Genomic DNA, 25,393 nt, shown 5'->3' with positions numbered 1-25,393 from the left:
ACATCTCTACAGTGAAGAAATACTGTCCTTGCCATGACAACATTTTGGTGACACAGAATACAATTTTATTCTCAAAGATAAAGTGTGCTGTTGTACTTCTGCTGTCTCTTGGCCACGCTCTGCTATTGGCTTATTTGTAACATAAAATATTGGAGATGCTCATGTTTGCTAAATAGCTGCCTCACTTGCTTCATGGGTGGCTACATCTCAGTGGAGCACAGAAGTATCTCTTTCCTTCCTCAGCATAGCGTGCAAGACTCAACATAAGATGCTTGAGATCCTCAGCTGACAGATGTCAGGAATGATTAGTCTGATTATCTGTGGTAGTTCAGTGCCCATCTCAAAACGGCCCTGCTCACTTCCCTTATCAAATTGGAAATAACATAAGGAGGTGTGTTACAAACAAATCAGTATTTACAAGGGTCTAGATCCCTATTCCCTCAGAAGGAAGGTCTGGGATAACTTGCCTAACACCACATGGAAGACCAAGACAACCATAAGCAGGTATACATATATAAAATGTACAGTGGCCACATAGACACATTTGCACCTCAAAGGAAATAGTTACAGTTGAGACTGCAGGAAACAAGTGATCAGATTTCAAAACTTTGTAGTGCTAGGTGTCTACCTAACTTACTAGTAAAAGTAGAAGGAAATTTTCAAAGGTGGATTGAATGAGATGGTGCAGCAATTGCTTGTGATATTTTTTCATTCTATTTGGCGCAAGAAATGCAAAATTGTTCTTATATTCTGTGTTACATGTTAGGGAAAGAAAAATCTCTCAGTAGTTTTTGCTTTGTTGTACATTTTTTCCTCTCACTTTCTTCAGCTTTTCTAATGTAGCCACCAGCATTGAAGTGCTGAGCTGAAGTACAGGCATGAATTTAGTAAGCAGAAAATCCCAAGCCTCTCTGCAGGGATTATACAATTCCTGCTTTCAAAGCAGGCTGAGATAAGGCAGTGTAAAGAAAGCCCTGAATCTGCCTAAATGCTCTCCATCTGGTTTTCAGTCTGTGGATTCTTGCAAGTTCTAGAGTACTTCTAAGATAAGTATCCAAGAAAAATAAGCCCATTACCAGTAAGCTTAAATTCACTGTGAAGGAGCCTGAACCTCTGTAAGAAAACTATTGGGAGAGGCCACAAATTATTTGAAGTTGAAAACCATTGCTCTGCATTACACAACATACGGTGGTGCAGCTGTTCTGGGAACAAGAGCAGTGAATTGTTGGTCCAACTTTGCTGTTAAGAGGCAAACCAATTCAGAGTCAGACCTCCAGTGAGTCTGCATGGACTTGATTCAAAATATTTACTCCAAAATTTCAAGGGATGTAGTGATGTGTGAAAAGGAGCTAACGTAGGGGGCTGCAAGCTTATAAAAATCAGTTTGTCTGTATTGAACATTAAAGGACTCCCTGATATTCCATCTACAGGCACCTGCAAACACTACATTAGGCTGGCTGTATTAATTATTGACTTATGCAAGAGGCAAAGAATAAACCTGGGGAAGAAATGGAGATGAAGATGACAGTAGCATCAGCAGCTGTTTGTTCCTCTCATTGTTTCCTTTGCTAAAGTTCCTGCTCATTAGAATGAAGATGCTGGCTAAAATTTGGCTTTTGAAGTGACTGAAATTATTAACAGGATTGCGGAAAGAGAAGTGTGTGCCCTGCCTTTCTGTAACAATGACTGAGCTGCTTGCAATTCAATTATTGAAAAACAAAAATGAGCAGGCTATATGGTTGCTTTTTTTAACCACTCTTGTGTTGTCCAGGGTAGGGAATGCAGAGAGTTTACTCAGCAGTGTGTATACAGTGGTCCCACTCTGGGGGCCATTTCAGAACATGCACATCACTTCTGTTGATATGTCTAAAGCCTTGTTCAGTGAACACACCATCTGGGAGTTGCTATAGTATTGTGGCTCCTGCAGCATCCTCGCTCCTGGGGTCCTTCAGGCCAATGATGAAACTGTTGGTTCTCCTGGCCCCATGAACTAGGGAGACCACTTTGACTTTATCCACTTGATGGCCCCTGGCTACAAGAAGTTCAATATCTTCTTGAGAAAATTCACCTGTAGGGATTTTAAAAGAGGAGTTTGTAACCGAAATCACCATTATTTGTGATACAGATAAAATTCTCTCCTAAATCCTTTGAGGTTTCCAGTGTAAGGGGAACTGCCTGCTAATGTTTCCCAGATAGGGTGAGCCAAATGGCCGAAGCGAATCAGCACTGACTAGCCCTAAGGAGAAGACATTCAGGTCTCAGCAGCAAAGAAAGTGATCATAACTGTGTTCAGAGGCTCTGTGCAGCAGGGGAAAATAAGGAGTTACAGAAGATCACTTGAAGATGTGAAAGAGCCTCCTCTTTGGAAAAAAGGGAAAATGTTGTTGGCATCTATTTTCATTTTCTATTCACAGAACAGTAGGCAGTCTCTGTTCTGAAGAGCTTAGTTGCAAACAATAGTATTAATAAACATTAAATCAAAGTAAGGTGCGAGGCAGCTCAAAAGAGATGATAGTAAAACAAGTTGCCAAATGACAAACTAAATTAAAGTGTGATAAGCCTCCCAACTTCCCTTGCATGTCATTCTCGTTCTTTCAGCCATCTGCCTTTGGTTTCTTGATCTTCTGGTTTATTTTGTTTATTTTATTTGGTGCTTTATAATTTCCATATGAATATAATTCTGAGGATATGAAACTGGGGATGCACTTGGATGAACTATTCAGACACACAAAAATTCTCATAGTAATTTAAGCTATGTACATTGCAGATTTCTCTTAACATACGTTTTGTTAATGACAAATATCCAAACACACAAATTAGGACCTACAAATGCTTTTTCAGTTTTGAATTTGTTTTAACTAGTTTAATTAATTAGTTAAACTAAATTCATTCATTTTAATTTAATTCTAATTTGCAAGCCTGCATGTCATACTCAACATACATTTTTAAGCTTTCCTCTGAAATGGCAAGGCCTAGAAACTTAGGCTATTTTATCTGAAATTAGAACCAAATTTCACTTACAGTTGCTCTACTAAAATATTGGACTTTGTGAAAATAGTCCAAGACTTTCAAAAACAAGGACAAGAGCTGCCAGTTCAGTCTCCAGAGTGTCAACATTGATGTGGATTTCTAGCACTGCCAAGCAAAAAGCCATGTCATAAGCCTTGTCTTCTCTAGCTGGGTGGCATTAGAAATAGGGGATGGAAAGTGAAAGAAAAAGCATTTTTGGCAGTGGTAGTACCTGGAGCTTACACTGCCTGCATGCTCTATATAAAGATCTGCCTGCTTTCAGGGTCTGTCTGGGTAAAGATGTGGGTGTGATCTTGTTTATTTGGATATCTTCAGGGACATAGTTGTCAGATCACCAAAAGGTTTTAAGGACAAAACTGCTATCAAGAGGTGAGCTGGGACAGAGATGTCATTGAAGAGAAGCAGCTTTTCGTCTGCTCCAAAACACTCTGCACCCACTGGGTCATTGCTAGAAGATGATGAGCAGTGTGCTGGGCTGTGCCACAGTTTCACAGCAGTGTGCTAAGAAAATCCTGCTACTTTTCTAAACATGCTAGATTTGAGGCTATCCCATACGCAGTTTCCATACTCACTGTCAACCTGCAAAGTGTTGGACTGAAGCTGTGGATGAAGTCGACCAAGTGACAAACTTTCGCTCAGATTCTTGTTAAATGTTAAAACATTTAGTAAAACCTGCAAGAGAATAAAAAAATCCCCAGGAATAACAAAGTGATGAGAATGCGAGACACAAAATTCCTGTGCACCCCCTCATCAGTGGCTTCAACATCTGCAGAGGTAGCAGGCAAAGAAGAATTGAATGTTTTACCAAACTGCATGAATTAAATGCAGGGCTTCACACATACAAAGAGAGCCTTGAAATACTGCCTTTATATTGTTCTTGGGGAAAAAAGGTACTTTTCCAGGATTGTGTGGGCTTTTTGTTACATAGTTCCTGATGAATTAAGAGAGTTGTATGTCTGGAAGTTGACGTCATATCTAAAAAGGTATTTGTTACAGCCAAAAGAACAGCACGTGGTCTCTCCAAACAGAGCATTAGGAGGCAATGGTTGGCTTTAATTTTGCTCTGGCTGACGCCTTCCAAGAGGTAAAGGAGAGGCAGCTTCCGTTTTGCCTTTGTTTTTAATAATTCGGTGCTGTTGTGCATACAGCCAAGCTATTGCCAAGTAGTTCATTTCATTACAAATCATAAATTAGGAGGAGCAATTTATAGAGAGTTCTGAGTAGGGAGGAGTTCAGTCAGGAATGGGCTAAAAGGAGCTTTTCGTAGGGAAAAGGGCTAAAGGGCTGCCAGCCTCCTGCAATTCTCTAAGTACAAAGAGCTCCTTTTCTCCAAATGATCCTTAAGATGAACTTTGAACAGGTATTGCAATGACACAAAATCATTACGGAATTCATCAAGATCTTTTTCCTCTACAATTATAAGCCATACCATCAGGAAAGGTGCAAACTCTGTCTTAGCAAAAAAAGTAAACCAGCAGTTAAGTAGCTGAAGGGAGGGTGTTGAGAGGATAGGATAAGAGGCAATGGGCACAAACTGAAACACAAGAAGTTCCATCTGAACATTAGGAAAAACTTCTTTATTGTGAGGGTGGCAGAGCACTGGAACAGATTATCTAGAGAGGTGGTGGAGTCTCCTTCCTGGAGGTATTCAAAAGCCATCTGGACACAATCCTTGGAAACGTGCTCTAGGTGACTCTACTTGAGCAGGGAAATTGGACTAGATGGTCTGCAGAGGTCCCTTCTAACCTCAGCCATTCTGTGATTCTGTGATAGTTCTTAGAGATTTAAATGACTAGATGTGTGGAATTGGTGGCAACAACTGATAATCCTATGGCCATCAGTTTCTGCCAATGCCTGGGATATTAAAAATGGAAATCATGTGTTGCAGGAGGGGACCCTATTCAGCGCTGAGAGGCGCACCCTCAACAGGAACTCCAGGAGGGCTAATGCCTGGACACCGCTCAACACTGACCTGAACGATGCTGCTCAAGGCTTTGTCTCCGTTGTTGGCTCCCAGACAAAGGTACGTCCCGCACATCCCCTCTGACGGTCTCACAATAGTGGGCAACAAAAAAGACAGGGGCCGTTTCTGAGGCTGCATAATGTTTTCCTGCAGTTGAAGAAAAGACACCCCAAAACAATTCAATCACTGACCAAAGTTTATTTGTGCTCAAGTTGCTCATATTGCCTTGTTTCTCTTTCCACTTGAGCCAACTAGATTCTAACTGTGTTCTTTTTTACAAGGCTACCATTCACGCTGCTATGAAAATATGCTCTGATGTTAACAGAATCTGGCAGTTTTCTTGCCATTGCTCCCAAAGCCCTTTTACAGAGAATATACAGAGAGCCATTCACCACTTCTGAAGTGCCATGCTTTCAAAGCAAAGTGGCATGGTTTTTCAGTGCATGGCAAGAAGGAACTACAAGGCAGCACTGCAGAACACCAGTAGCCATCTGTAATCATTTCTTTCTAAGACTTGAAGGTTTTTCTTCCCCTGTCAATTATTTTTAAGCATACAGAGCAGCAAATCATAAAAATGTCTTCTTAATTCAATTCCACAGAAAAGGTTGGTTGCTTTAAAGTGTTGCTGGACTAGAGGAAGAATATATACCTGAGAAGTGCAGCTGTATTATGCTGTTTGATTACACTGCATTATGGTGATAATTGGTACACATGAAGCCTTCTCTTTAATCTATTTTGGTGGCTTATATAAGGAAAAGCAGGAGCTTTTCTATAAACAGTCCTCTCTAAGTTATTAATAAGGCATTAAATAGCCTCACTGTTGTGGAGATGAGAATAACATTAATAAAAATAATACAGACAATTCAAATAAAATTTTGTCATGTTATTCATTACCGGTCTGGGAATGGAGTGGTTCATTGTTCTATTTTGCCAGTAGAAGTCCAACATCTGACTGTTCAGAAGGATACCAGAAGGCGTTATTATTCCACTGCCAAATGGACGGTTCAAGGAACTGAAAAGAAACCCAAGGGAATTTCATCAAAGTTTTCCCAGTGATTTGCTGTACACCTCAAGGCTTTCAGTGCTTTAATTTTCTTGACAGAGAATCTTCAGCAGGTTTTTAGGGCTGGCTAGATGTGAATAAAGAAAGGTCTCTACGCATTTAGGAGCAGGAACCATGTGGGCCATAGAGGCTCAGTCCTTGCCTTTGTTTAAGGATACCCGTGTAGGTGATGGATTATGTCAGTATCCATGTCCCGGTCACTCCTTGAGCTCAGGTATCACCTCTTCTCTAGGGAGCAGACTCAGGCTACTCCAGAGATGTTTGCACTGTGCAAGGGCTGTGGGCAGAGCTGGTAAGATTGCACAGGCAGAGCAGCACCACAAGGCCTTCCCAGCTCACACACCTCCACCTCATCTTCCCCATTCTTCCTGTTCCAGGGCTCACTTGAACAGGGCAGGCCTGGTTGCCTTTACCTTCCTGCCCCATGAGCAGCTGAGGAATGTGGGAGTGTAGCTGATGTTGTCCTGTGATTTTAAACCATTTTTACTTTAAAGATAAATACAAAATTTCCTCTGGAAATGCAAATCTTGTCTAGAAAACACAACCTCTCATAATAAGATTGTTTCTCTTACTTTTTGAGGCTCCTTGAGAAGCAGACCATGGACTACAGGCTGAAAGCCACAGTCCTAGGCTAACTTAATTCTGAGAGGGAAACCTGACAACCCATATTAATGAGTTCCAGATCTGGTCTCATGCTTTCATGCTGAATGTATGTTCTTCTCCCTCCTCCCTCCCTCTGAACCTGTTACGGAGAGAAATAAATCCTTTACCTTACAGCTGCAACAATGAAATCATCAGGTCCCATGACAAGGACCTGGCTAGCAGATGGTCCGCTTTCCACAGAGAAGTGAGGCATGCGGAGATCAGAAGAGAACGACTGGGAGTCATTAATCAGCTGACGCAGGGAATTAGCTTCTGATTTACTTCAGTGATGAGAGAGGGAAAGAGGAAAGAGAGCAATGAGTTTAGAAAGCTGAACACTTTTCAGTCTCTTGTTTGGAGTATATCTACACAGCTACTGGCTGTTGTTCCCTAAAAGGGCTCATACTGACAAGAGGGAACTCCTCTGGATCATCAAATAGAAGGAAATGAGATGTCTCATTACAAGAGAGGGAATGCCATAGACCTTCCAGGCATTATCTGTGGTGCTGAACTCACCCCTCACTGAGAAGAGGTATTAGAACCTAGCTGAGTGCTGGTCTTTCTGAGGGCAGAGGAGGGCAAGTTAAATTCAGGTTTGTGCCAACAACCATGGCTAAAAATGGCTCTGAGGTAAAGGCTGGGCTGAAATCCCAAAGAAAAGCAAGATACTGCAGTCACAGCCATGAACACATGGAGAGCTATTTGTTTGACCAGCTGAGAAGTAATATTTAGAGGAATGAGAAAGTGGGAGGAACCCTCAGGATTGAGCTAGTTCCAGGAAACCTCTGTGCTAGGAAATCCCCAGAGCCTTCTGGGGTCAGCTGTGATGCTTTGGAAGAGTGAGCCCTAGGAGGACCCTCAAGGACTGGTCTTTCCTCAGTAAAAGAGATGGTAGAAAAAAAATAAGTTTTTCATGTGCAAGGAAAAGAACAAATCAAGGAATGATATCCAAAACACAGGCTGTTGCAACTATGAATGTGGCTGTCAGACTCAGTCTTACCTGAGCATGCCTTCTGCAACATGAGTGACGGACACATCATCAGTTGGGTCTCCCAAGTTGCTAGCTAGACTCAGGGCTATTTTTAATGTCTAAATCAAACACACAGAGAAAAAGAGCAACGTTTAGGTGGCCCTGGTAATACCACTTTCTGTTCTTCACACAGGAAAAGGTATCTGCTCTCCCAGCATGTTGGCTAAAGCCTATGAAACAAAATGTCTAAAAGCCTGGTTCTGGGAATATCTCAGTGAAAAGGGTTACCGGGCATGGATATTGTGACACAAGTCCATCAGGTTTTGCATGGCAAATTTTGTGCTGGGGGAGCAGGATTTGTACATGTGCTGTCCAAGGTGAAACATGCCTAACAGTAGTTGTCCAGCTGACTGAGCCCAGCTCAGTGGTTCAGCTACACTGCCATCTGGGAAACAGGGTCACCAGGATGCGGCTTTCTTTTTTCTATTCCCAAGTGCTCACTAAAACAGCAGAAATCCAACAGAATCGCAATGGGAATGGATTTGCCCATGTCTCCAGAATACAGCTCCAGTGGCATACTACCATAGCTGAGCAGAAAGACACTGTTCTCCTCACCATCTAATGTTATCCTTCTATCTAGCTGTAAGTCACCCAAAAGCTTTGAATGTTGATTCCAGGATGCTTTGGGAATGACACTTTTAAAGAGGATGAGATCTGGTTTTTTTTCATAAATACAGAATCCTGTCAGCCTCAGCCAGGCTGTTAGACATCAGGAAAGAAGATGTGACTGCAAGAGACACAGTTTATCCAGCCCTAGTTTTGGACTGAACAGCCAATTTTCACAAATGGCACACAGGGCATAGTACAGGATGACTGCTCAGACCTTGTATAAATGTATGTTTTGTTCCATCCCCCTAGAAGCTGGGTTTTGACTCTAGTTGACTAGCAGCTTTGGGCCAGGACAGAGACATACCCAAAGGACAGCCATGAGAAGAAATGTGCTCTTCAATCAAACCACCATGTGCCTAGTAGAAACACATTAGGTTCTTTCAGTTTTTAGTTCATGCCATTTTCGTTCAAGGTTCAAGTCAGCATATAATCCTCCAGGTAGATAGCCAGACATTAATTCTGTTTTGATATGTGCCATGCATGAAGAACCTCTCCTTAAGTGTTATCATTTATTTTCTGATGTACAACTTAAGACATGATTAACTTCTGGAGAAGGTGGCTATTTCCGTGAAACAGTCTCCTGGCCACCATTAGTAGTTTGAGGAGGATTTAGAGAAGCCTGGTAGCCAGGGATGAGCTCCATTGAAACAAGCAGAGCATGTGTCCACCTCACAAGCCCAGGTTAAGGACATCTTGGTCATTGCTATCCCAGGGCTGAACTATTTGGTGCTGACCTTCTAGCACTGAATCTCAGCCATGTGTTCAGGCTTGTGATCATAAGCAATCAAGATGATTTGAATTCTGCTTCTGAAGTGGCTGCTCCTTATTCAAAGGTTGCTGTTCCTCAGCTGGGACATGCTACCAACTGGGGAAAGAACTTGGCCCGATGCAAACACAGAACACAACTTATTCATTTAAGGACCCGCAAAGGGGCCTCAATGAAAATAGTTTAGCTGAATCAACTTACTCAGTCTTTGCACAGCTCTAGGATCAATTCTTGTTGCAATAGTTCTAGTTGTTATGCCTTTGCTGAGGGGCAGTAACTTATGAGCACCCAGTGGCCCCGCTGCTACAGGGATGTGATCCTTGCTTAAAATTCACAACTCTTAAAGCCCAGATGTGGACCTGTTAACAACATAACTGTGCTTACAGAGCAGGAAACTGAGCACTTGCTTGTCTTCCTAGAAACTTGCAATATTTTGGTAGGGCTGTTTACTGACATAAATACTGCATAAATCATGATCTAGACCCCTGAGATGATGAAGTTAGCTAAAAGGTAAAGTTTTTAAAAAATATATAAAGTCTTAGGTTAGTTTTCCTTGTTATCTCAAATTGTGGCTTTTTGGCTGCAGCAGTCACACATTGCTGCCTCTCCTGCAGGGCCCTCACAATGCTCTAGTACTGCCCTGGCTGCTGTGGCATAAGAGGTGAAGGAAATAGATAGGACTATTCTCAGCTGCTGTGGGATCATTCCGTAGTGATGATCCATAGAAGATAAGGACAAAAGGCACAGCTGTTTCTTCCTGAAAAAGTGCTGCTTGAGCAAGAAAGAGATCAGCCAGGGAGGAGATTCCAGCCTCTGCAGATACCTGAGGCAGCAGCACAGCTCAGATTTACACCTAAGCCGTCTATTTGCTCATTCTCCTCTGGGAATTGCCTACAAACAGTTTTGTACAACCAATGAATCAATAAATTCTCTAGTAGCACAACAAATTCAGCCAAATGTTTAACCTACTCTTACCTCTGTCATCCAGTGCAAGGTATCCCCCCTGGATACTTGATTTGTGATGTTAAAGCCCTCTAGGATATTCAGTGCAGTGATTAGTGCAGGGCCTGCATGTGGAGGTGGGGGACAGAAAACAAGATGACCTGTGAAGGGAAGAAGAGAGGAATGAAGCTACTTTGGCCGGATGCTGTCTAATTATAATATTTTCCCATAAGCTATTGTCCTTGAGGATGTGGAAAGCTTTCCAGACTTCGCAAGATGATGAAAAACAATATGATTTGAAGAGATTTTCCCAAAACCTTCATACTATGTCATTCTGTTTATTTATGATGGACAAAAAAAGCCCAAATGTGGGGTTTTTTTGCATCTGAAATTCAGCTCTTTTTGGTTGGCTGCAGGTTTCTGGACTGCGGTATGGATAAATGGAGGTTAAATGGGTTTATAACATTACAGGTATCAGGAGTGTGAATACAGTGATTTTGATAGAAGAATGACATTTAGAAGACTTTCTGCATAAAGCAGGTTTTTCTCCTTTGCAGATCAACTTTGAGAGCTGCCTGCAGACATAGTCACTAGCGTATGGTCCGATTTATATCTAGGTATTGCATCAGCATATGTTTATGTTGCATCTTTAGATAGTAACATTATAGCAAAACACCATCAGTCACTCTCAAGGGGGGAAAAAAAGCCCATTTCAAAAATGGACCTAACTAACTAACAAAAACCTCCCTAACTGACTGTGATGCATCAATGTCAAACTCACTGGAGGGCTCTTCAGCAGACACTGTTACAGAGCTCAGCGCAGCTTTGGGCTTGTTAGGAACCACTCAGTGCAGCACTTGCTTGTTAGGCGCTGCTACGACCTCTATCTGGAGCTGCATGGCAGTAGGACAGATAGCACTATTTACCTCGATATACTGTGTGGACTGGATTCTCCACCATGGCACTGTAATTACTGAAGTCTTCCTCCATTAAGACCCCTCCATAGTTGTGGACCTGGATAGGAGGGCAAAGCAGATCATACTGAGAAAGCTGGATCACGGGATTCCTCCTGCCAGCCTGGGTGAACAAATGCTGTGTTATTAAAAATCTGTGCTTTCATGACACAAAGCCTTGAAGACCCGGCTCACCACCACTGTCAAGATATGCAGATCCCCTCTGAAAGCTCCTCTGCACCACAGGTGCCCTGAAAAAGTTTTGCCTACCTGTAAGGATGGAAAATAGCACTGCCTTGCAGCCTTGCCTCCCAGTGGATGGCAAGGATGAGTATGTTAAAAGTTATGAAGCCTGTGAGTATTGACGGGATAAAAGGTACTATTGATTCATAAGCAAAGGACTGTGGGCATAGTAGGTTCCCTACCACTAGAAATCTTTAGCTCAGGATTCTGACTCTATTTTTAAGAATTTCAGGTGAAAGGGGGTCTGCTATACCCTTGGCCTTTCTCTAAGACTTTCCTAGAGTTGTAATTTAGTGGGCTTGATAACTCTCATCTATAGAGTAATTCGCTCCACTATTGGTTTTCTGAGGCAGAGTCTTGATGGAGATGAAGTAGAAGCCATCATAACTCTGATTTGCTGGTCTTAAAAATCCCTGAAATAGATGTCATGTGACTTCCCCCATCAGTGTACAGGTGCTACCATGCTGGCTCTTTCCCCCAGGAAAAACCACACAGAGGCCTGCAAGATATTCTGGTGGGGTGAGCTGCTGCTGGCATGAGTCCTCTGGAATTCCATCCAAAAATGGGAAAAAACAAATAACCTTTACGTGTTTTGGTTTCCAAACTAACTTAGCACAAAAACACTGTCTCTGGCAGAAGCTGGTGAAACACAGGAACAGGAAAGCTAATGCATTAAAAGGGAGGGCACATCAGCAGAGTTGAGTCAGGCATGGCACCTGTATGCTGCAGCACTTATTCAATGCCTATTTCAGTGTGCCAGATCACCCCAAAACGGCAGAAGGCTCTCGCCTGGGATCCCTTCTCTCTTCTGAAAGCAATCCTGGGGAAAAGACCTGGTTGAGCACAACAGCTGATATTAGCAGGCAGGTGTCCACGCCAGAGGAGCTGGCTCCCTGGAGCTATGCCAGGGGAAAGCCTGACTGAAGCAGCTGGGAGTGAAGCAGCTGGGAGTGGGGCAGGAGGAGTCGGAAGGTACAGAAAGGGGAGAAACCTCTGTCAGCCACACATTGCAGACTTCCTGAATAGCACTTTCCTAGAAGGTGTTTGGAGATTTACATCATTTCACTGCTTTAATTGTCCTGCCTTTGCTGGAACAATAAACCCTGTGAAGCTGATGTGGGAAGCCAGAGAGCAAACTCTACTCTACAGCCAAACCTGTAATTGCACACTCAAGCCCAGGGCTTGCCAGTGCCTTTTGTGTAGCAATACCAGGCCTTTCTCCTCCGTAGAGAGCTTGTTCCCCTCTACAAGCAGCCATCAGATTGGGGAGGACTGAGTGATAATCAGGGATTTAACTGTGGAGATGCACCACGAGCTTGGGACTTTTCCCCAGGATTGCTTTGAACTACTGCTGTACAAACAGCAGCTTTCCACATGTGTGATGGTGTTTCAGGGGTGCTAGTAAAATAAATATTATTATGGGAAGGACATAATGTTTCCAGTCTTAAGGCAGAGCTCTGTATTCAGCAGCGAAGTCTGAACACATGACTCAAGAACAAAGTGGTGTTTGGACAGAGCCTCTTTCCACATTTGCTCCTTTTCCTCATTCTCCACATTCACCACAGTCTCTGCTGTAGTGCAGGTGAATTGCAGGAAAAAGTTTCCAAACACAGAGCTTGCAAATATCTAAGACTTCAGCCATTCAGATTACTAATGACATGTTAAAAGACGCATCAGGTTAACCAAGGTAGTAGAGGAAAAACTGTGCCACCAAGCACTGTGGCTGCAGCTGCACAGGTATAAAAGTAGTTTTCCAGTATAATTTATATGACAGTGGGACTTAGTATGCTAGTAAATATTCATGCCACTGCCACTATGCCACCAATATTTCTTTTACCGGAACAGTTACTTTGTTAGCATTTTTTCTGGACCACTCCTAATAGCAGGAGCTAAATAAGGGCAATGCTCAGTGTGTCCAAGTCAGTCTGATCCTCTCCTCACAGTTCAGCCTTCTGATGTCAGTGGAGGATGGTGGCACGTGTGGAACCAGGCACTGTAAATGAGAGATAATTTTTGCTGACTGGAGTGTGCATGATGTGCCTATGGCAATGCAAAGAAGCTGCATTGAGACCCAGGACTCTTGATTCCTCTTCTGGCCAGGAAATAATCTCTGTCCGTATCAGTCACTCTGGACTGCAGGAGCCTCCTGACACCTCAGGGGTGGCTCCTGATGCAGGTGCCAATGAGCACAGGCTAGTGCTGACACCGCTTTGAGGAGTGAATCACACACAGAGAGCCAGCACTCTCTGGGCATGTTTTGACAGCCAAACCCTGGCTGTGATGCTTCTCTTCATTGAAAAGAGGCCTCAAGGGCAAGAAGGTGGTAATAAAATTTCACTCTGCTTCAAATTCTGGCATGAAACCTGCCTTTGCACCTCAGGTATATGGTGATTGAGATATCTGTACACTGATCACTCGCATGCAAGACGTATTGGCAGGGAGAGAGCTGAATAGGTGGTGGAGGGTGGATCACTGATGTCCCTTCTGGGGACAGTCCTGACAGCCAGTGGAAAAGGCAGGCTGGCCAGAAAGGAGAGAGAAAAGAGCTGCAGTGATACTGCAAATGTTAAAATGATTCTGTCACAAAAGCAGGACTGTTTATGGGGGTTTCCATCTTGTAAGTTCACTCACAAATCTGAAATAACATCACTACTTATGGAGATGTCCTGTAAAAGGCAGCAGTGATGCAGCCCATGGGTTGAACTGACTCAAAAGCCTATACCATTTAATAGAGGGGGAGTATTTATTTAAGTTAGAAGGCAGTGTACTTACTCCAGTTTTATTTTTAAGCCATCTTCTTGGAGTCAGTAACTCACAAAGTCCCATTAACAACAATAAAAAAATTGCTTCCCACCAATGGGATGTCTGTCCTATGGGGAAGCAGGGGCTGTCATTAACACTACTTTTGATACAGCCCAGAGGGTGTTTTGAAATTGAGATTTTTTTTTTCTCTCCATCAGAAAAGGCAGTCTGTCCTGATTATACAGGAAAGCACAGGTTTCACTTCTGTAGATTGTAGAAATGACCTGTGTGTGACTGCAGTGACACAGACAGGAAGGAAAAAGGAGGCTCCATGTATTTGTCCCTATCATTGAAGTGGCAACTGGCTGTGGCTTATCTCTATATGCTTGTCCCATTTTAAGCGGATGATAAAGCAGGTAACATCTTTCTAGGCTGGCCTGTGCTGTGCCATATTCAGAGGCAGGGATAAGGACAGGTGTAGCTCACCTCAGAGATTATCTCCTGTGTCAAGTTTCCACTGTAGAAAGCTGATGCTCCTTCTGCTCCCACCAGCTCCAGAACAGCTGCAAGGTCCGGTCGCCTCACGAACATGCCAGGCAGTAAGGGCTGGCCATCTGGCAGGAAGGTCTCCCGAAATTTGTCAGAGTAGTTCAGGTCTTTCAGTTCACTTACAGCTTTAGCTGCAGGCAAGAAGGAGAAGAGCAGTATCTCAGGAAAGGGGGGAAGGACATCTGACTACTTGGAATAATTGTGCACTTGATAAGGAAATCTGGGAATTGCTGCTATCTGTTGCCCTATTTCAAAACTAGGAGCCCAGATCACAAGGTGGCCAGATCGTGTTCTCTGGGAAGGAAATTAAGTGCTCAGCTCCCTGTTCAGCTCGTGTATTGCATGCATGTAAAGCCTGACTGGGCAGAAAGTGCAGAAAAGGGAGAACAAGGGTCTACCCTAATGCCATGTAGCGAGCCTTTAGTAAAGCCAGCATGGTAGCCCTCACCTCTTGTCCCAGCTTAGTGCTAGAGCATGGTCCAGGCTGTGGCCATAACAGTAGACTGCCATCCCCTGGCTAGCCCTTGCCATCTGCTCACCTTGCTCTACTGTGCCCTGGAAAGGGCTCCTGTTTTCTTGTCATCATGGTCTCCTGTTGCCTCACTCAGCTCCTGACACTATGCGTCTCTAGGTCAGAAGAACCCTAATTTCCAGCAAATAACCATCTACCTCCTGCCAGACGTGTCACAAGCTCTCTTCTCCCACTTCAGCGCAATAAAGATGAATAAGGACCCTTGGCTCCTCTTCATTTACTCACCCAAATCATGTGTGACATTGAACCCATCCTGGGCGACGCTAGCAACAAGGCCCAACAGCTCGGGCCACGGGAGTCTGCCAAAGAATAAAACAAGGAGAAATCTGTCTTGGAAGGGCATGCAGCAGGGCAGCACTGGTTGGGGGGGAGCAAGCATAGGGCTTGGCTGTGCTGTAAGTGTGTTCTTGCAACACCAGACTGTGGGCAAGCTGCAGCCCAGACCATCAAAATGAGCACTGAGCTTTTGGTGAGCTATTTCTCTTCATCAAGATCATCTCAGTGATCCACAATGTGCCCCAGAGAGAAATGTCAATAAAATGACGGGGGAGAGGGGCATCTCTGAAGTAGAATTTCGAGTCAGACCACAAGCCTAAGCAAGTCATTTGAACTCTTCCTCTCACTTGTTAGAAAATGTTTACAACAATTTTTGCTTTTAGGATAAAATCAAAGCTGAAAATTATCACTTTTTAAGTAGTGGTTCATTTTTCAGTTGTAATCAACTTTCTTTTCTTACTGAAGACAAGAAGGAAAAAAGAGAATGAGAGATAAAGATGAAAACTCTCAATTTTAGATATTCTTCACTTTTCAATTCATTAGTGAAAACCCCCAAAACGTGACAAAACTGAATTCTTTCTTTTAAATAAAGCAACAAAAAATGAACATTTTTTTTTTTTTTTTACCTCCAAGCACCCCTTAACTAATGGTTATGACTGATAGATGAGTCTGTGGTCCAATGGCAAGTGGTCATGTGCTCCCAGCTCTCCCACAAGGACCACATAGGGCAAATTGTCCGACCACTGCAGCATGATGCCGGCTCGCCTGCACCAGTCAAGTTGTCTTACCTCCCATATAATTGGTGTGCCTGATGCATTCCTTGTATCATGCCTGGCACCCCCACGAGGAGACCTGGCTGTAAAAAGGGAAGGACAAAGAGTACAATTTCCTTCCTATAAGTACACATTCCCCAATTGCAAGTCAACTAATTAGCAGAAAGGAGATGAAAATCATGCTCACGTGGAAGATGCTTGCATGGTCTTTAGGAGAAGGGAAGAGGCTGAGTGAAATCAGGAAAAATAACTTAGCAGACAAACAGAGGACTTTTGCTCCCTGCTAGGACTCTTGTTCTTCTGGCATCTCACTGCTGGAGGGAGATGTTTTACTCACTTCACTTGCCTTACTGGGGCTGTTTACTTCCCAGAGCCCTGCAGGCTTCAGGCATTTCAGAAGTGCCACAGGAGTATTCCCCTGGGGCTCCTCAGGTCCTCAGGACCAGAGACCTTTTGCCACAGGAGATGCTACCTGCTGCCTGGGGGAAACATGAGGGTGAGGTTTCCTCTCATCTCCTGGTGCACAACAAATATCCTGCAGAAAGGATATTATTAGAGGAGATGTGGCTTAGCCTGCTTGGTTGCGAGGAGGATGAATGTAAGACAGTTTGACTCGTGCTGATGTCTGCTCTATGAAAGGTGACTTCTGGCTCTGGGTTCCCCTAACTAATTTCTTTCCCCAAGCCTCTCTTCTCCTCAGCCTGGGAGTTGGGGTGGAATGTGCGCATGGAGAGATAGGAAACCTGGAGACGTCAGCCAACTACAGCTGCAGAGAAGAAAACCATCCAGACACTGGTCCTCACCCTGGTGTCCAAGGCCTTCTGCAAGCCTTCCTCCTCCGGGATGCCCAGGGGAGCCACTTCACGGAAATCAATCACCTCACTCTTGTTCTTCCGGATGTCATGGACCAGCATCACCCCACCCCTGCAGAGAGATGGTGAGATTAGCCAACCCCTACATGAACAGTCATGCTACTATAAAGCCCAAAAGATCACAGGCCCTGCTGGCACTGATGCAAAGGAGGGCATTATAGTAAGTTGGTCAGCTCCCTTCAGAGATCCAGGACTCACAGCTCACTAGGAAAGAAAGGCCACGATGCCCATCCTGGCTGCCTTCATGCACAACACAGACTGTTGGGTTCAACATGCCTGGCGTCACTGCAAGCCACAGGTGTTACCACAGGAGCAGAGCCCTTCTTGGATGCTCTCTGCACAAGAGTGGCCCAGACTTAGGCCAAGACATCAGCAGTGTAAGCGGAATGTTTCTGCCCTTTTTGGGGTTGTGGCTGCTTCCAGAGCAGCGAAGGGAGCTCTTCAGGATGACCAAATGACGCCTGGTATCTGGAGCAGGTTGTCCACGGGAATGACTCAAGAAGTGAGGCTGGATCAGTTCTCACCAGCCTGGCCAGCAGGGCCACTGGATCTGTTCCATTTTGAGGCTGGGATTCTGTGGGATTTTCTTTCTAATCCTAGCAATTTTGAACAAGATTAGGTTGGGGGTGGGGGGAGTGTTGCTTACAGTAGAACAATCTCCAGTTCATCTTGGAGCTGTTATCAGGTGACAATGTTTTATGCAACACTCCCAAGACTTCCTGGAGGGCTGAGAATGCAAATCTCAGATGGTTCCCAATCTGGGAAACAAGCACTGGGAGGAGGCAGGGAGCCCACACTGAGAGCTTGCCAGCCCCAAGCAGCGCTCTTATCCAAGCCTTTCCATGCATGCTTCCCTCACCTTTCCCAGTTCCACCAGGAGCCAAGGTCAGACCTCACTCTTCCATTGCACAAAGAGCAGACTTTATAGAGGGAACCATCTGATTTCTAACAACATTTAGACTGAGCCTGGAGTATTGTAAGATCCCTGGCACACCTGCCCAGAGTTCAGTTAGCCTATGGTCACTTTCTTCTACATTCACAAGCCTAAAGCTTAGATTAGCTCGTTGCTCACTAAAGCAGGCACATGATTACTCTCACTGGGGATCGGCTATGGATCTCTCTGCCCTGCTGTCAGCTCTGGTTTGGTGTCTGCTTATCAGTGACTGGGGGCTTCCTTGTGCTGCTAAGGAGGACATGAAGGCACAAGCTGTAGCTGAACAGAGACACTTCTGTATGGACACAGTTGGAGATGTGAATCTGGCTGGCCACAGCTGCCATGGAGACACATCAAAGCAGGGGAGAAGGCTTCTGCTGATCTGAGGCTCCCTTGCCCTCTTTCTGAGGGGGCTAGACTTGCTGTGAACACATCCTGTAAGATGGGACTTGGATTAACAGGAAGGCAAATCTCCACTTAAGTGGAAAAAATCTGTGAGGACATCCGCAGACAACGCGAGGCAAGCAGAATGCACAGGGGAAGCAGCTAATACTTACCCGCCAATCCCTGATGTGTGGGGGTTGACTATTCCTGCACAGAGGGCCGAAGCGATGGCTGCATCTACCGAGGAACCCTGCTTGTTGAGCACCTCTATTCCCAGGGCTGTGCAGCGGGCAGCATCGGTAACCACAGCACCCCGATGGAAGAGCTGCCAGAAGAGGAGAGAAGAGTGGTTGTGCCTGAGGAGAAAGTGCCAGTGCCACTCAAGTCTCAGCTTGGTTCTGTGGGACGATTCAGGTGCTGTGGTTGATGTAGCAGTAATTATGAGGCCAGCTGCTTGGCTCCCACTTACCAGAGCCAACGCTGTGCCAGGCCTGAGTTTTCAGGTACTTCCAAATGAGGAAGCAACATATCTCTCGGCACAAATCCACACTGGGACAACTGTGGCAACTCTGTGTGCCAGCATTTGAGCTGGCACACAGCACATCTGGCTTTCATCATCGCCACAACTGGCATCATCATCACATCTGGCTTTCAAAGGCAGCAGCAGGCGTGCTAAGCTGATTGGTCATGCTCTGCCCTATCCTCCACAACCCAAGAGCAGAGTTGAAATAATCTTCAAGAGTGACAGAGGGGTGGTTTGCCCTCCTTACAGCTGTGGCAGTGCAATCCCTGGAAACAGGAATACACTTGTGCAACTGCTAAAAGCGACAGTCCCACCTCCCGACCACAAGGACATGGCTTGTTCTTGTCCTTGCTTTTTGCCAGCACCAGTGTTCATGCAGTTGCATGAAGTTAAAAAAGGTTCATTTTCAGCCAAGTTAATTCTCAAACCCAAATTGCTGGCCCTTAGCATGAACCAGGGTAGCCTTGGGAAGAGCTCGGATGGAAGGGTCATGGCAGGCTGGTGGGCAGGACTGGCCTTCCCAGTAGCTGCATCAAAGGGACTGCATTGCACAGCCTCCATTTGTCATTATAACTCTGGCATTATAACTCTGGGTACTCTCAACTGCCCCAAACAGACAAGCAAAAGGACAAGCTACCCCACTGCCAACAGCTTTACTTGCATCTCAGTAAGAGAAGAAAGGAATTAAAACAGTAAAACCCTCTCTTTCTCTGTCTGGACTTGCAGCCAAATCTACCCTGCTGGGTGGCATGTAGCAAGGACAAATGTGTCTACTGGATGACCCCTTGCCATGCTCAGGCTACACGACTTTATAGGAAACGTTCTGTAGCATGTTTCCTCTATGGAAAATTTGGTTTCACCACCACGCTACCCTTGCTCTGGAACTTAGCATTGGCCCATGGAGATGATTAGCAGGATGTTGTGCTCTGTTTTCAGACTTTTCCTTGCCTGATCTTGGATGGAAATAGATACTTTTGGAGATAGGCTCTGACAGACAGATGCATAAAACTTCCTACAAGTGAAGATGTGCAAAAGATGTCTCCTGCTTCAATGAGAATTGCTCTCTGAAAACCTTCACATCTGGCTCAAATCACAGTTGGATACAGAGCAGGGGTTTCTGTGCTCCATCCTGCAGCACCCCCAAACCTGTCAGGCACTGCTACTTGCAGCCCCAGACACAATGCAGGAGCAAAGAGCCCAGCAGGGCTCTTCTATTTTCAGAGCTAAAGCACAGAGCAGACTGCAAAGCCACTGTTTTGTCTTACCTGTGGGTCCCCAAAATAGATCTGCATGATCAAGGCCACTGTTACCCCTGTGGCAAAGGTTAGGCAGGCGGTGATGATGACGGTTAGCCCATCCTGCCGACAGCTACAGTCTCCGGAGAAAGGGTCCTTGCTCGTCTCCCGGAGAGGGGACACATCCTGGCTGCCCATCTCTGAGGAGGACGAGGGCAGGCGCTGGAGGCGAGCAGACTTCAAGAAGGAGTCTGGATCTTTGTGGGCAGCAGGGAAAAAACAAGTGTTAGTTTATTGAGCAACACTGGGTTCTTGTTGCAGTGTTTACCCAGCACTAATGTTACACTGTGCTGCTTCCAGCAAAGCTATTACCTTCCCTATTGATCTGAGCTCTCAATAGACGTTCTGGCTCAGATGCTGCTCTGGGTCATTTTACTCTTCCCTTCCTTTAGTGCTAGTTATTCCAAGATTAATTTTCCCTGAAGAAGAGTTTAGAAACCTGAATTTTGCTCCATTTCAGTCAGTTCATCAGCCTGCAACAATTACTGCTCCTTTGGATTGTTTCTTACACAGAATTGACTTGCTAACAAGTCTCAGAAATACAGCAGAAGTGAAGGAGGGGAGATTAAGATTAAAAAAAAAATCCAGCAGCTTTATTTGGAGCTATGCTTGAGCTGAAGCATCTGAGTAAAACAGACTCAAAGCAGAACACGTGACATAGACAGAGGAAATACCTCTATGTAAGCATGACAAAGTGGGGGCAGAGTAGAGAGCAAACCTGCAAACTAGAAGGTCTCAGAAGGTCCACCAGATCTTACAGCAGGAAAGGCTCTGCTTTAATTTCTCACATCCTCTGGCTGGCAAGGTCCATGTGAAATCAAGCTGCTTGCTGAACTCCCAGCCTCTGAGATGGCAAATGCAATGGGAGGAAGTCTTGACCGCCCAATACTTGACATCCACTGGACAGCAAGCAAAGTTCAGTGTAACTAAAAAGTCTCTGTTTTGCTCTGAAATGTATCTCAAATCTCTCTGCTCATTTCAGCTGCTACTTTCAAGGCAGGAAGGGTGCCTGCTGAGCATTCACTGCCTGCACACGGGTGATGTCAAGCACATGATGCTGCTGGAGCCAGCTGTAGGGCCCAAGGCTGGATGCAGAAGGCTGCTGGAGAGGATAAGCCCATCCCTGCCAGGCACCGAACAGGACTGAGTGACTCAGGATGGCTGGGACCTCCTGACTTAATTTCTCCTGGGCTCCTGAGAGACAATTAGCCCTCCTCAAGGACAGACCATTCCCATTGCCCAAGGGCTGCAGTGCTCTGTGCATCCATGGTGGGAAGAAGAGGGACACTGAGTAGGGGGCTATTACTTTACAGGGAAAAGACAAGGCAGAAAGGACTTCTGCCTCATGGAGACTGACAGGAAATGCTGAATAGTTTTGTGCCTACAGGTTAATCCTGCATGCATGGTCAGGGGACTGTGAACTCCCTGGGATCGACCTCTCTTGCAGTCAGGCTGGGACCCAAACCTGGACCTTCTGGGGCTTTGGCTATAAAAGGTCCAACTGCCAGCTTGCTTTCCAGCCAGAAGACACCCTGAGCAGAGATAATGGAAAGAGCTGCAGATCTCACAGCCTCACATTCACGCCTGTGGCAGCAGGGACACCCGCTCTTTGCAGTGCCTGTCCCTCTGTTCAGGGGGCATTTTCTGGGTTTGGTGTAAGTGGTCACCAAGCGAGCAGGAGCAGGTGGAAAACTCTGCAGCCCCAATAATCCCCTTTGCCTCTTTCAATCTCCTGCAGCAGGCAGTATCTCCTGGGGGACTGCCAGCCATGTCCTTGTCAGGCCATCAAAAACCTTGGGGTCCAACTCAGACCTTGTGCAGTTCTCCTAGGGCCAGGCAGGGAATTAGTTTTAATTTCAGTGATGCCACAAGTTGAAGTAAATCCCCTACAATTGGGGAATCCCCTTAAGGTGAACCAATCTCATCCATGCTGCAGTGACTCAAGAGTGGGACTGGGAAGGGCTCAACTCTCACAGCCTGGACCTCTGACCATGGCAGCACTCAGCACACCTGGAGCCTCTCACAGGATGGCCAGGTCTGAGCGAGTGGGGCCTGCAGGGTATGGGCACCATGGCGGGGGGGGGGGGGTCCCAGGCCCATTGGAGGTAGTAGGCTGAGGTGTCTCCAGCGAGGGCCATGACTAGATTGGCAGTGGATGCTTCCGGTGAGTGTGTCATGCACAGTCCCTGACACTGGTGTGGGCACATTTCCCCTTGCAGTTCCACCAGCAGCAGGGAAATAGAGCAAGGACTGACCTGGGATCCTTCACCAACCTCCCCAGGATGGCATCCGTCTGCTCTGCCTCAGGCTCCCATAGCACCTGGTGACAGGGGGCAATCTAATGTGTCCTTGAGGTCCTGGACTGATCTTTAACCACTCAGAGAGTAGCCATGGGAGAGGGGAAGAAAGGATAGGCCACTGCTCCCTGGATGGCTGCACCCAGCCAGCACAGAAGCCTTACATTGCCATTCGTTCTCTGCAGCAGACTTCCTGCAAGACCTTGGGCAAGTCACTTAGGCTGTTTGCAGCCACTCACACTACATAGGGAACAGGAGCACTGCTGTGATTCTCTGAGTAGCACCGATGATCTCGAGCATGAAGGGCAAGGAGTAGGCTGCTGCATCAACATCCGGATGCCTGTGCCAGGCATCACCGTTCACCCTTCTCTCTTGAAAGAAAAGCTACCAATTGCTATTTGATTTCCATGCTTGGCCAGGAAGGAAACCTGGTTTTGTGTGGGAAGTGGCACTTTGAGGAACCAGGGTCACCTCAGCACTAGAAATGCTGTGAAGGGACAGCAGAGAGATTGGAGCTGCTTGTAGGCTCAGGAAGATGCTGCAATCTGGGACCATTTGGCACCTCAGAAGGCTTCTCCTCAGAACCAAGAGCACTAGAATGGAGTCCTCTTTTTAATGAAATCTTCCAAATGGCAGAAAACAGAGGTCTAGACTCCCATCCCTTTTGGTTTGGCAGGTCATGTGGCATGAAGAAGCATAGATATCTTTGCAATAGACACATAATGTTGTATGAGAGTGAATTTCTAGGTGACATGTGGTAGCACAGGAGAGAGGAAGCTCTTCAAACCATCCCACACGTGAGCACACAGGGAAATTACATGACCAAGGACACACACCTGGAAACCCTCGTGCCCCAGCAGGATACTTGCACATCCAAAGCAACATAAAACTGCTTGTGCTGCATATGAGATATGAGAGGTCTCATGCTTTTGAAGGAACTGTTCCTGCAAAAATGCATCGTGAGGGGCCTTTGCTTTCTTGGCTCTCGTCGTGAAGGGGTGCTGGAATGGAACAAGATGAAAATGGATGATGGAAACTTTACTCAACAGTCAGAATAGGATGAGGTGAAGGACAAGGTGCAAGCGGGACCTGTTGACATACTGCGTTTGGGCTTGGAGGGTCACCTGGCCAAAGATCTGCCTGGGGGCTGTAAAACAGCCTTCGTGAGCGGCATGCATCTCGTCTCAGACTGCAAAGCTATTGGTCTGCAGAACCAAACTCTGCTTCTTCGGCAGAGAGATTGTAGCAGAAGCAGGTCCCTGGCATCCATCACCACCACGGGAAGAGAAACAGGCCTTTGGATGAATTAATCCTTGTAGCAGTGAATTACAGTCAGCGGTGTTACACTGGGATAACTTACAGGCTGTTAAAATTGCAAGGTTCAGTTTTCCATCGTGATGGCTTCCTGGGGGATTTTAACACAGGGAAAGGCTACATTACTTGAGGAAACTCAAAATGGAGAGGAGAAAAATGTGACTCTGAACTGTTTACACAGAAGCATTAATTAAAAACAGGCAATTAAAAGGAACACCTGATTTTATTAAAGCTGTGTATTTGACAGGAAAGATCACTAGGTTTTTGCAAAACCTCCTTGTATCTGCAGCTAGTATCCAACCTCCAGATCTGCTCTAATGCCTGTGATTCTTGCCACATCCCAGCAAATTAAGTGAGGGGTGAGGCAGAGTCTGGGGAAAATGAGGATGTGGGATTCCAGCAAACTCCCATTTAGTGAATAAGGCACCGAGGCTAAGACGATGGACGCGAGCACTCAGACCCACTGGAGCTTGTGGCCAAGGTAGACAAATGAGCAGCACTGGTTGCATATGTGCAGTGATGAAGGCTGCAATGTGATAGCGATCTGGAAAAATGAGTAACAGACACAGCTGTGATTTGATGAGAGCCTCCAAGATTTAACAAAGTGAAAGGCTGATGCTTTGTGGAGATGGATGGGGGGGTGGCATTGTCACAGGTGGTCACAGGCTCTGGGCAGGCAGTGGGGCTGGGATACTCCTGGTGCTGCACAGTGCCCAGGCAGTGGTGGCTGGCTCGTCCTCCAGCTCAGCTGGCCTGAGCGTGGCCATACTTGCCGCTGCGTTCCCATAGAGAAGCACAGGAGCCCTGCCTGGACCTCCTGGCTCATGGGCCATGGCTGCTGGCATGTGGCTTACCTATCCCCTCTCTGCAAATTCCCTGGGGACACTGTGATGTGATAGGGCAGGGAAGGAGTTTGGGGGTAGGTTTGGACTTGGTTTACCTGATCTGTTACCCCCTCAAAGTGCCTAAATCCTGAGTGACATGGGTTGCGGAGCGGTTCCTTTCAGCCCGTGCAGAAGTATGAGTGGGAGACAGACCAGCCAGGAACTGCCGCTGGGATGTTCATGGAAAACCAGGATCAGGGGCTTTTGGTGGCTGTGGGGAAGGCAGAGGGATGTGAGGGGCAGTGCCGGAGGGCTCTGGAGCATCACGGTGGGTGTAGGGAGTCTGGAGGATGTGGGGGAGGATCCAGGGAGGGGAGGAGGCAGGGACTGGTGGACAAGCGAGTGGGAGCATGCAGGAGCGAGGGGGCTTGGAGGTGGAGATGGAGCAGGACGTGGAGCCTGGGATGGCAAGTGGGACCAGGGCCGGGCGCCCCCAGGAACGGCCCGGGGAGAGGTGCAGGCTGCATGCAGGGTGAGGCTGGCCGCCTGCCCCCTCTCACCCGTGTCCTGCTCGCCCAGGAATGCATCCTCTTCCTTCCGGGAGCGCAGGCCGGTGTCGGCCGCGCCGCCCGCCTCCTCCTCGGGCAGCCGGGGGAAGCTGGTGATGCTCATGTAGTCCACGGGCGAGTAAGCGCCCAGGGTGCTCTGCTGGCTCGCCTCCTTCTCCGCCACCGCCATGCTGCTCCGCGCCCCGTGCGGATGTGAGGAGCCGGAAGTGACCGAGCGCGACATGCCAGGCATGGCCGGGACCGCCTCCGCCGCGGGCACCAGGCACCC

At 46.4% G+C, this 25,393-nt stretch overlaps 1 protein-coding gene and 1 long non-coding RNA gene across 2 annotated transcripts; both read right to left on the bottom strand.

The window, feature by feature from the left end:
* Positions 1-42: 42 nt before the first annotated feature.
* GGT7 (gamma-glutamyltransferase 7) lies at positions 43-25,317 on the bottom strand. The gene is made up of 15 exons (XM_062589379.1): positions 25,117-25,317; positions 20,092-20,318; positions 18,477-18,628; positions 16,917-17,037; positions 16,129-16,196; positions 15,290-15,363; positions 14,470-14,663; positions 10,972-11,059; positions 10,079-10,206; positions 7,699-7,787; positions 6,827-6,979; positions 5,888-6,005; positions 5,003-5,140; positions 3,603-3,702; positions 43-2,068 (listed from the first exon to the last, which is right to left on the bottom strand). Exons 1-15 carry the CDS (start codon positions 25,292-25,294, stop codon positions 1,905-1,907), a joined length of 1,992 nt encoding a protein of 663 aa, XP_062445363.1. The 5' UTR covers positions 25,295-25,317; the 3' UTR covers positions 43-1,904.
* On the bottom strand, positions 23,937-24,815 carry LOC134147857 (uncharacterized). The gene is made up of 2 exons (XR_009960084.1): positions 24,673-24,815; positions 23,937-24,276 (listed from the first exon to the last, which is right to left on the bottom strand). It is a non-coding gene; the product is annotated as an uncharacterized LOC134147857 (long non-coding RNA).
* Positions 25,318-25,393: the final 76 nt, after the last annotated feature.

The sequence above is a fragment of the Rhea pennata genome, chromosome 16 (assembly GCF_028389875.1).
Source record: "Rhea pennata isolate bPtePen1 chromosome 16, bPtePen1.pri, whole genome shotgun sequence".
Classification (NCBI taxonomy): domain Eukaryota; kingdom Metazoa; phylum Chordata; class Aves; order Rheiformes; family Rheidae; genus Rhea; species Rhea pennata.
The sequence above is the reverse complement of the archived record's forward strand: the minus strand, read 5'-3'. Positions and strand labels throughout refer to the sequence as shown.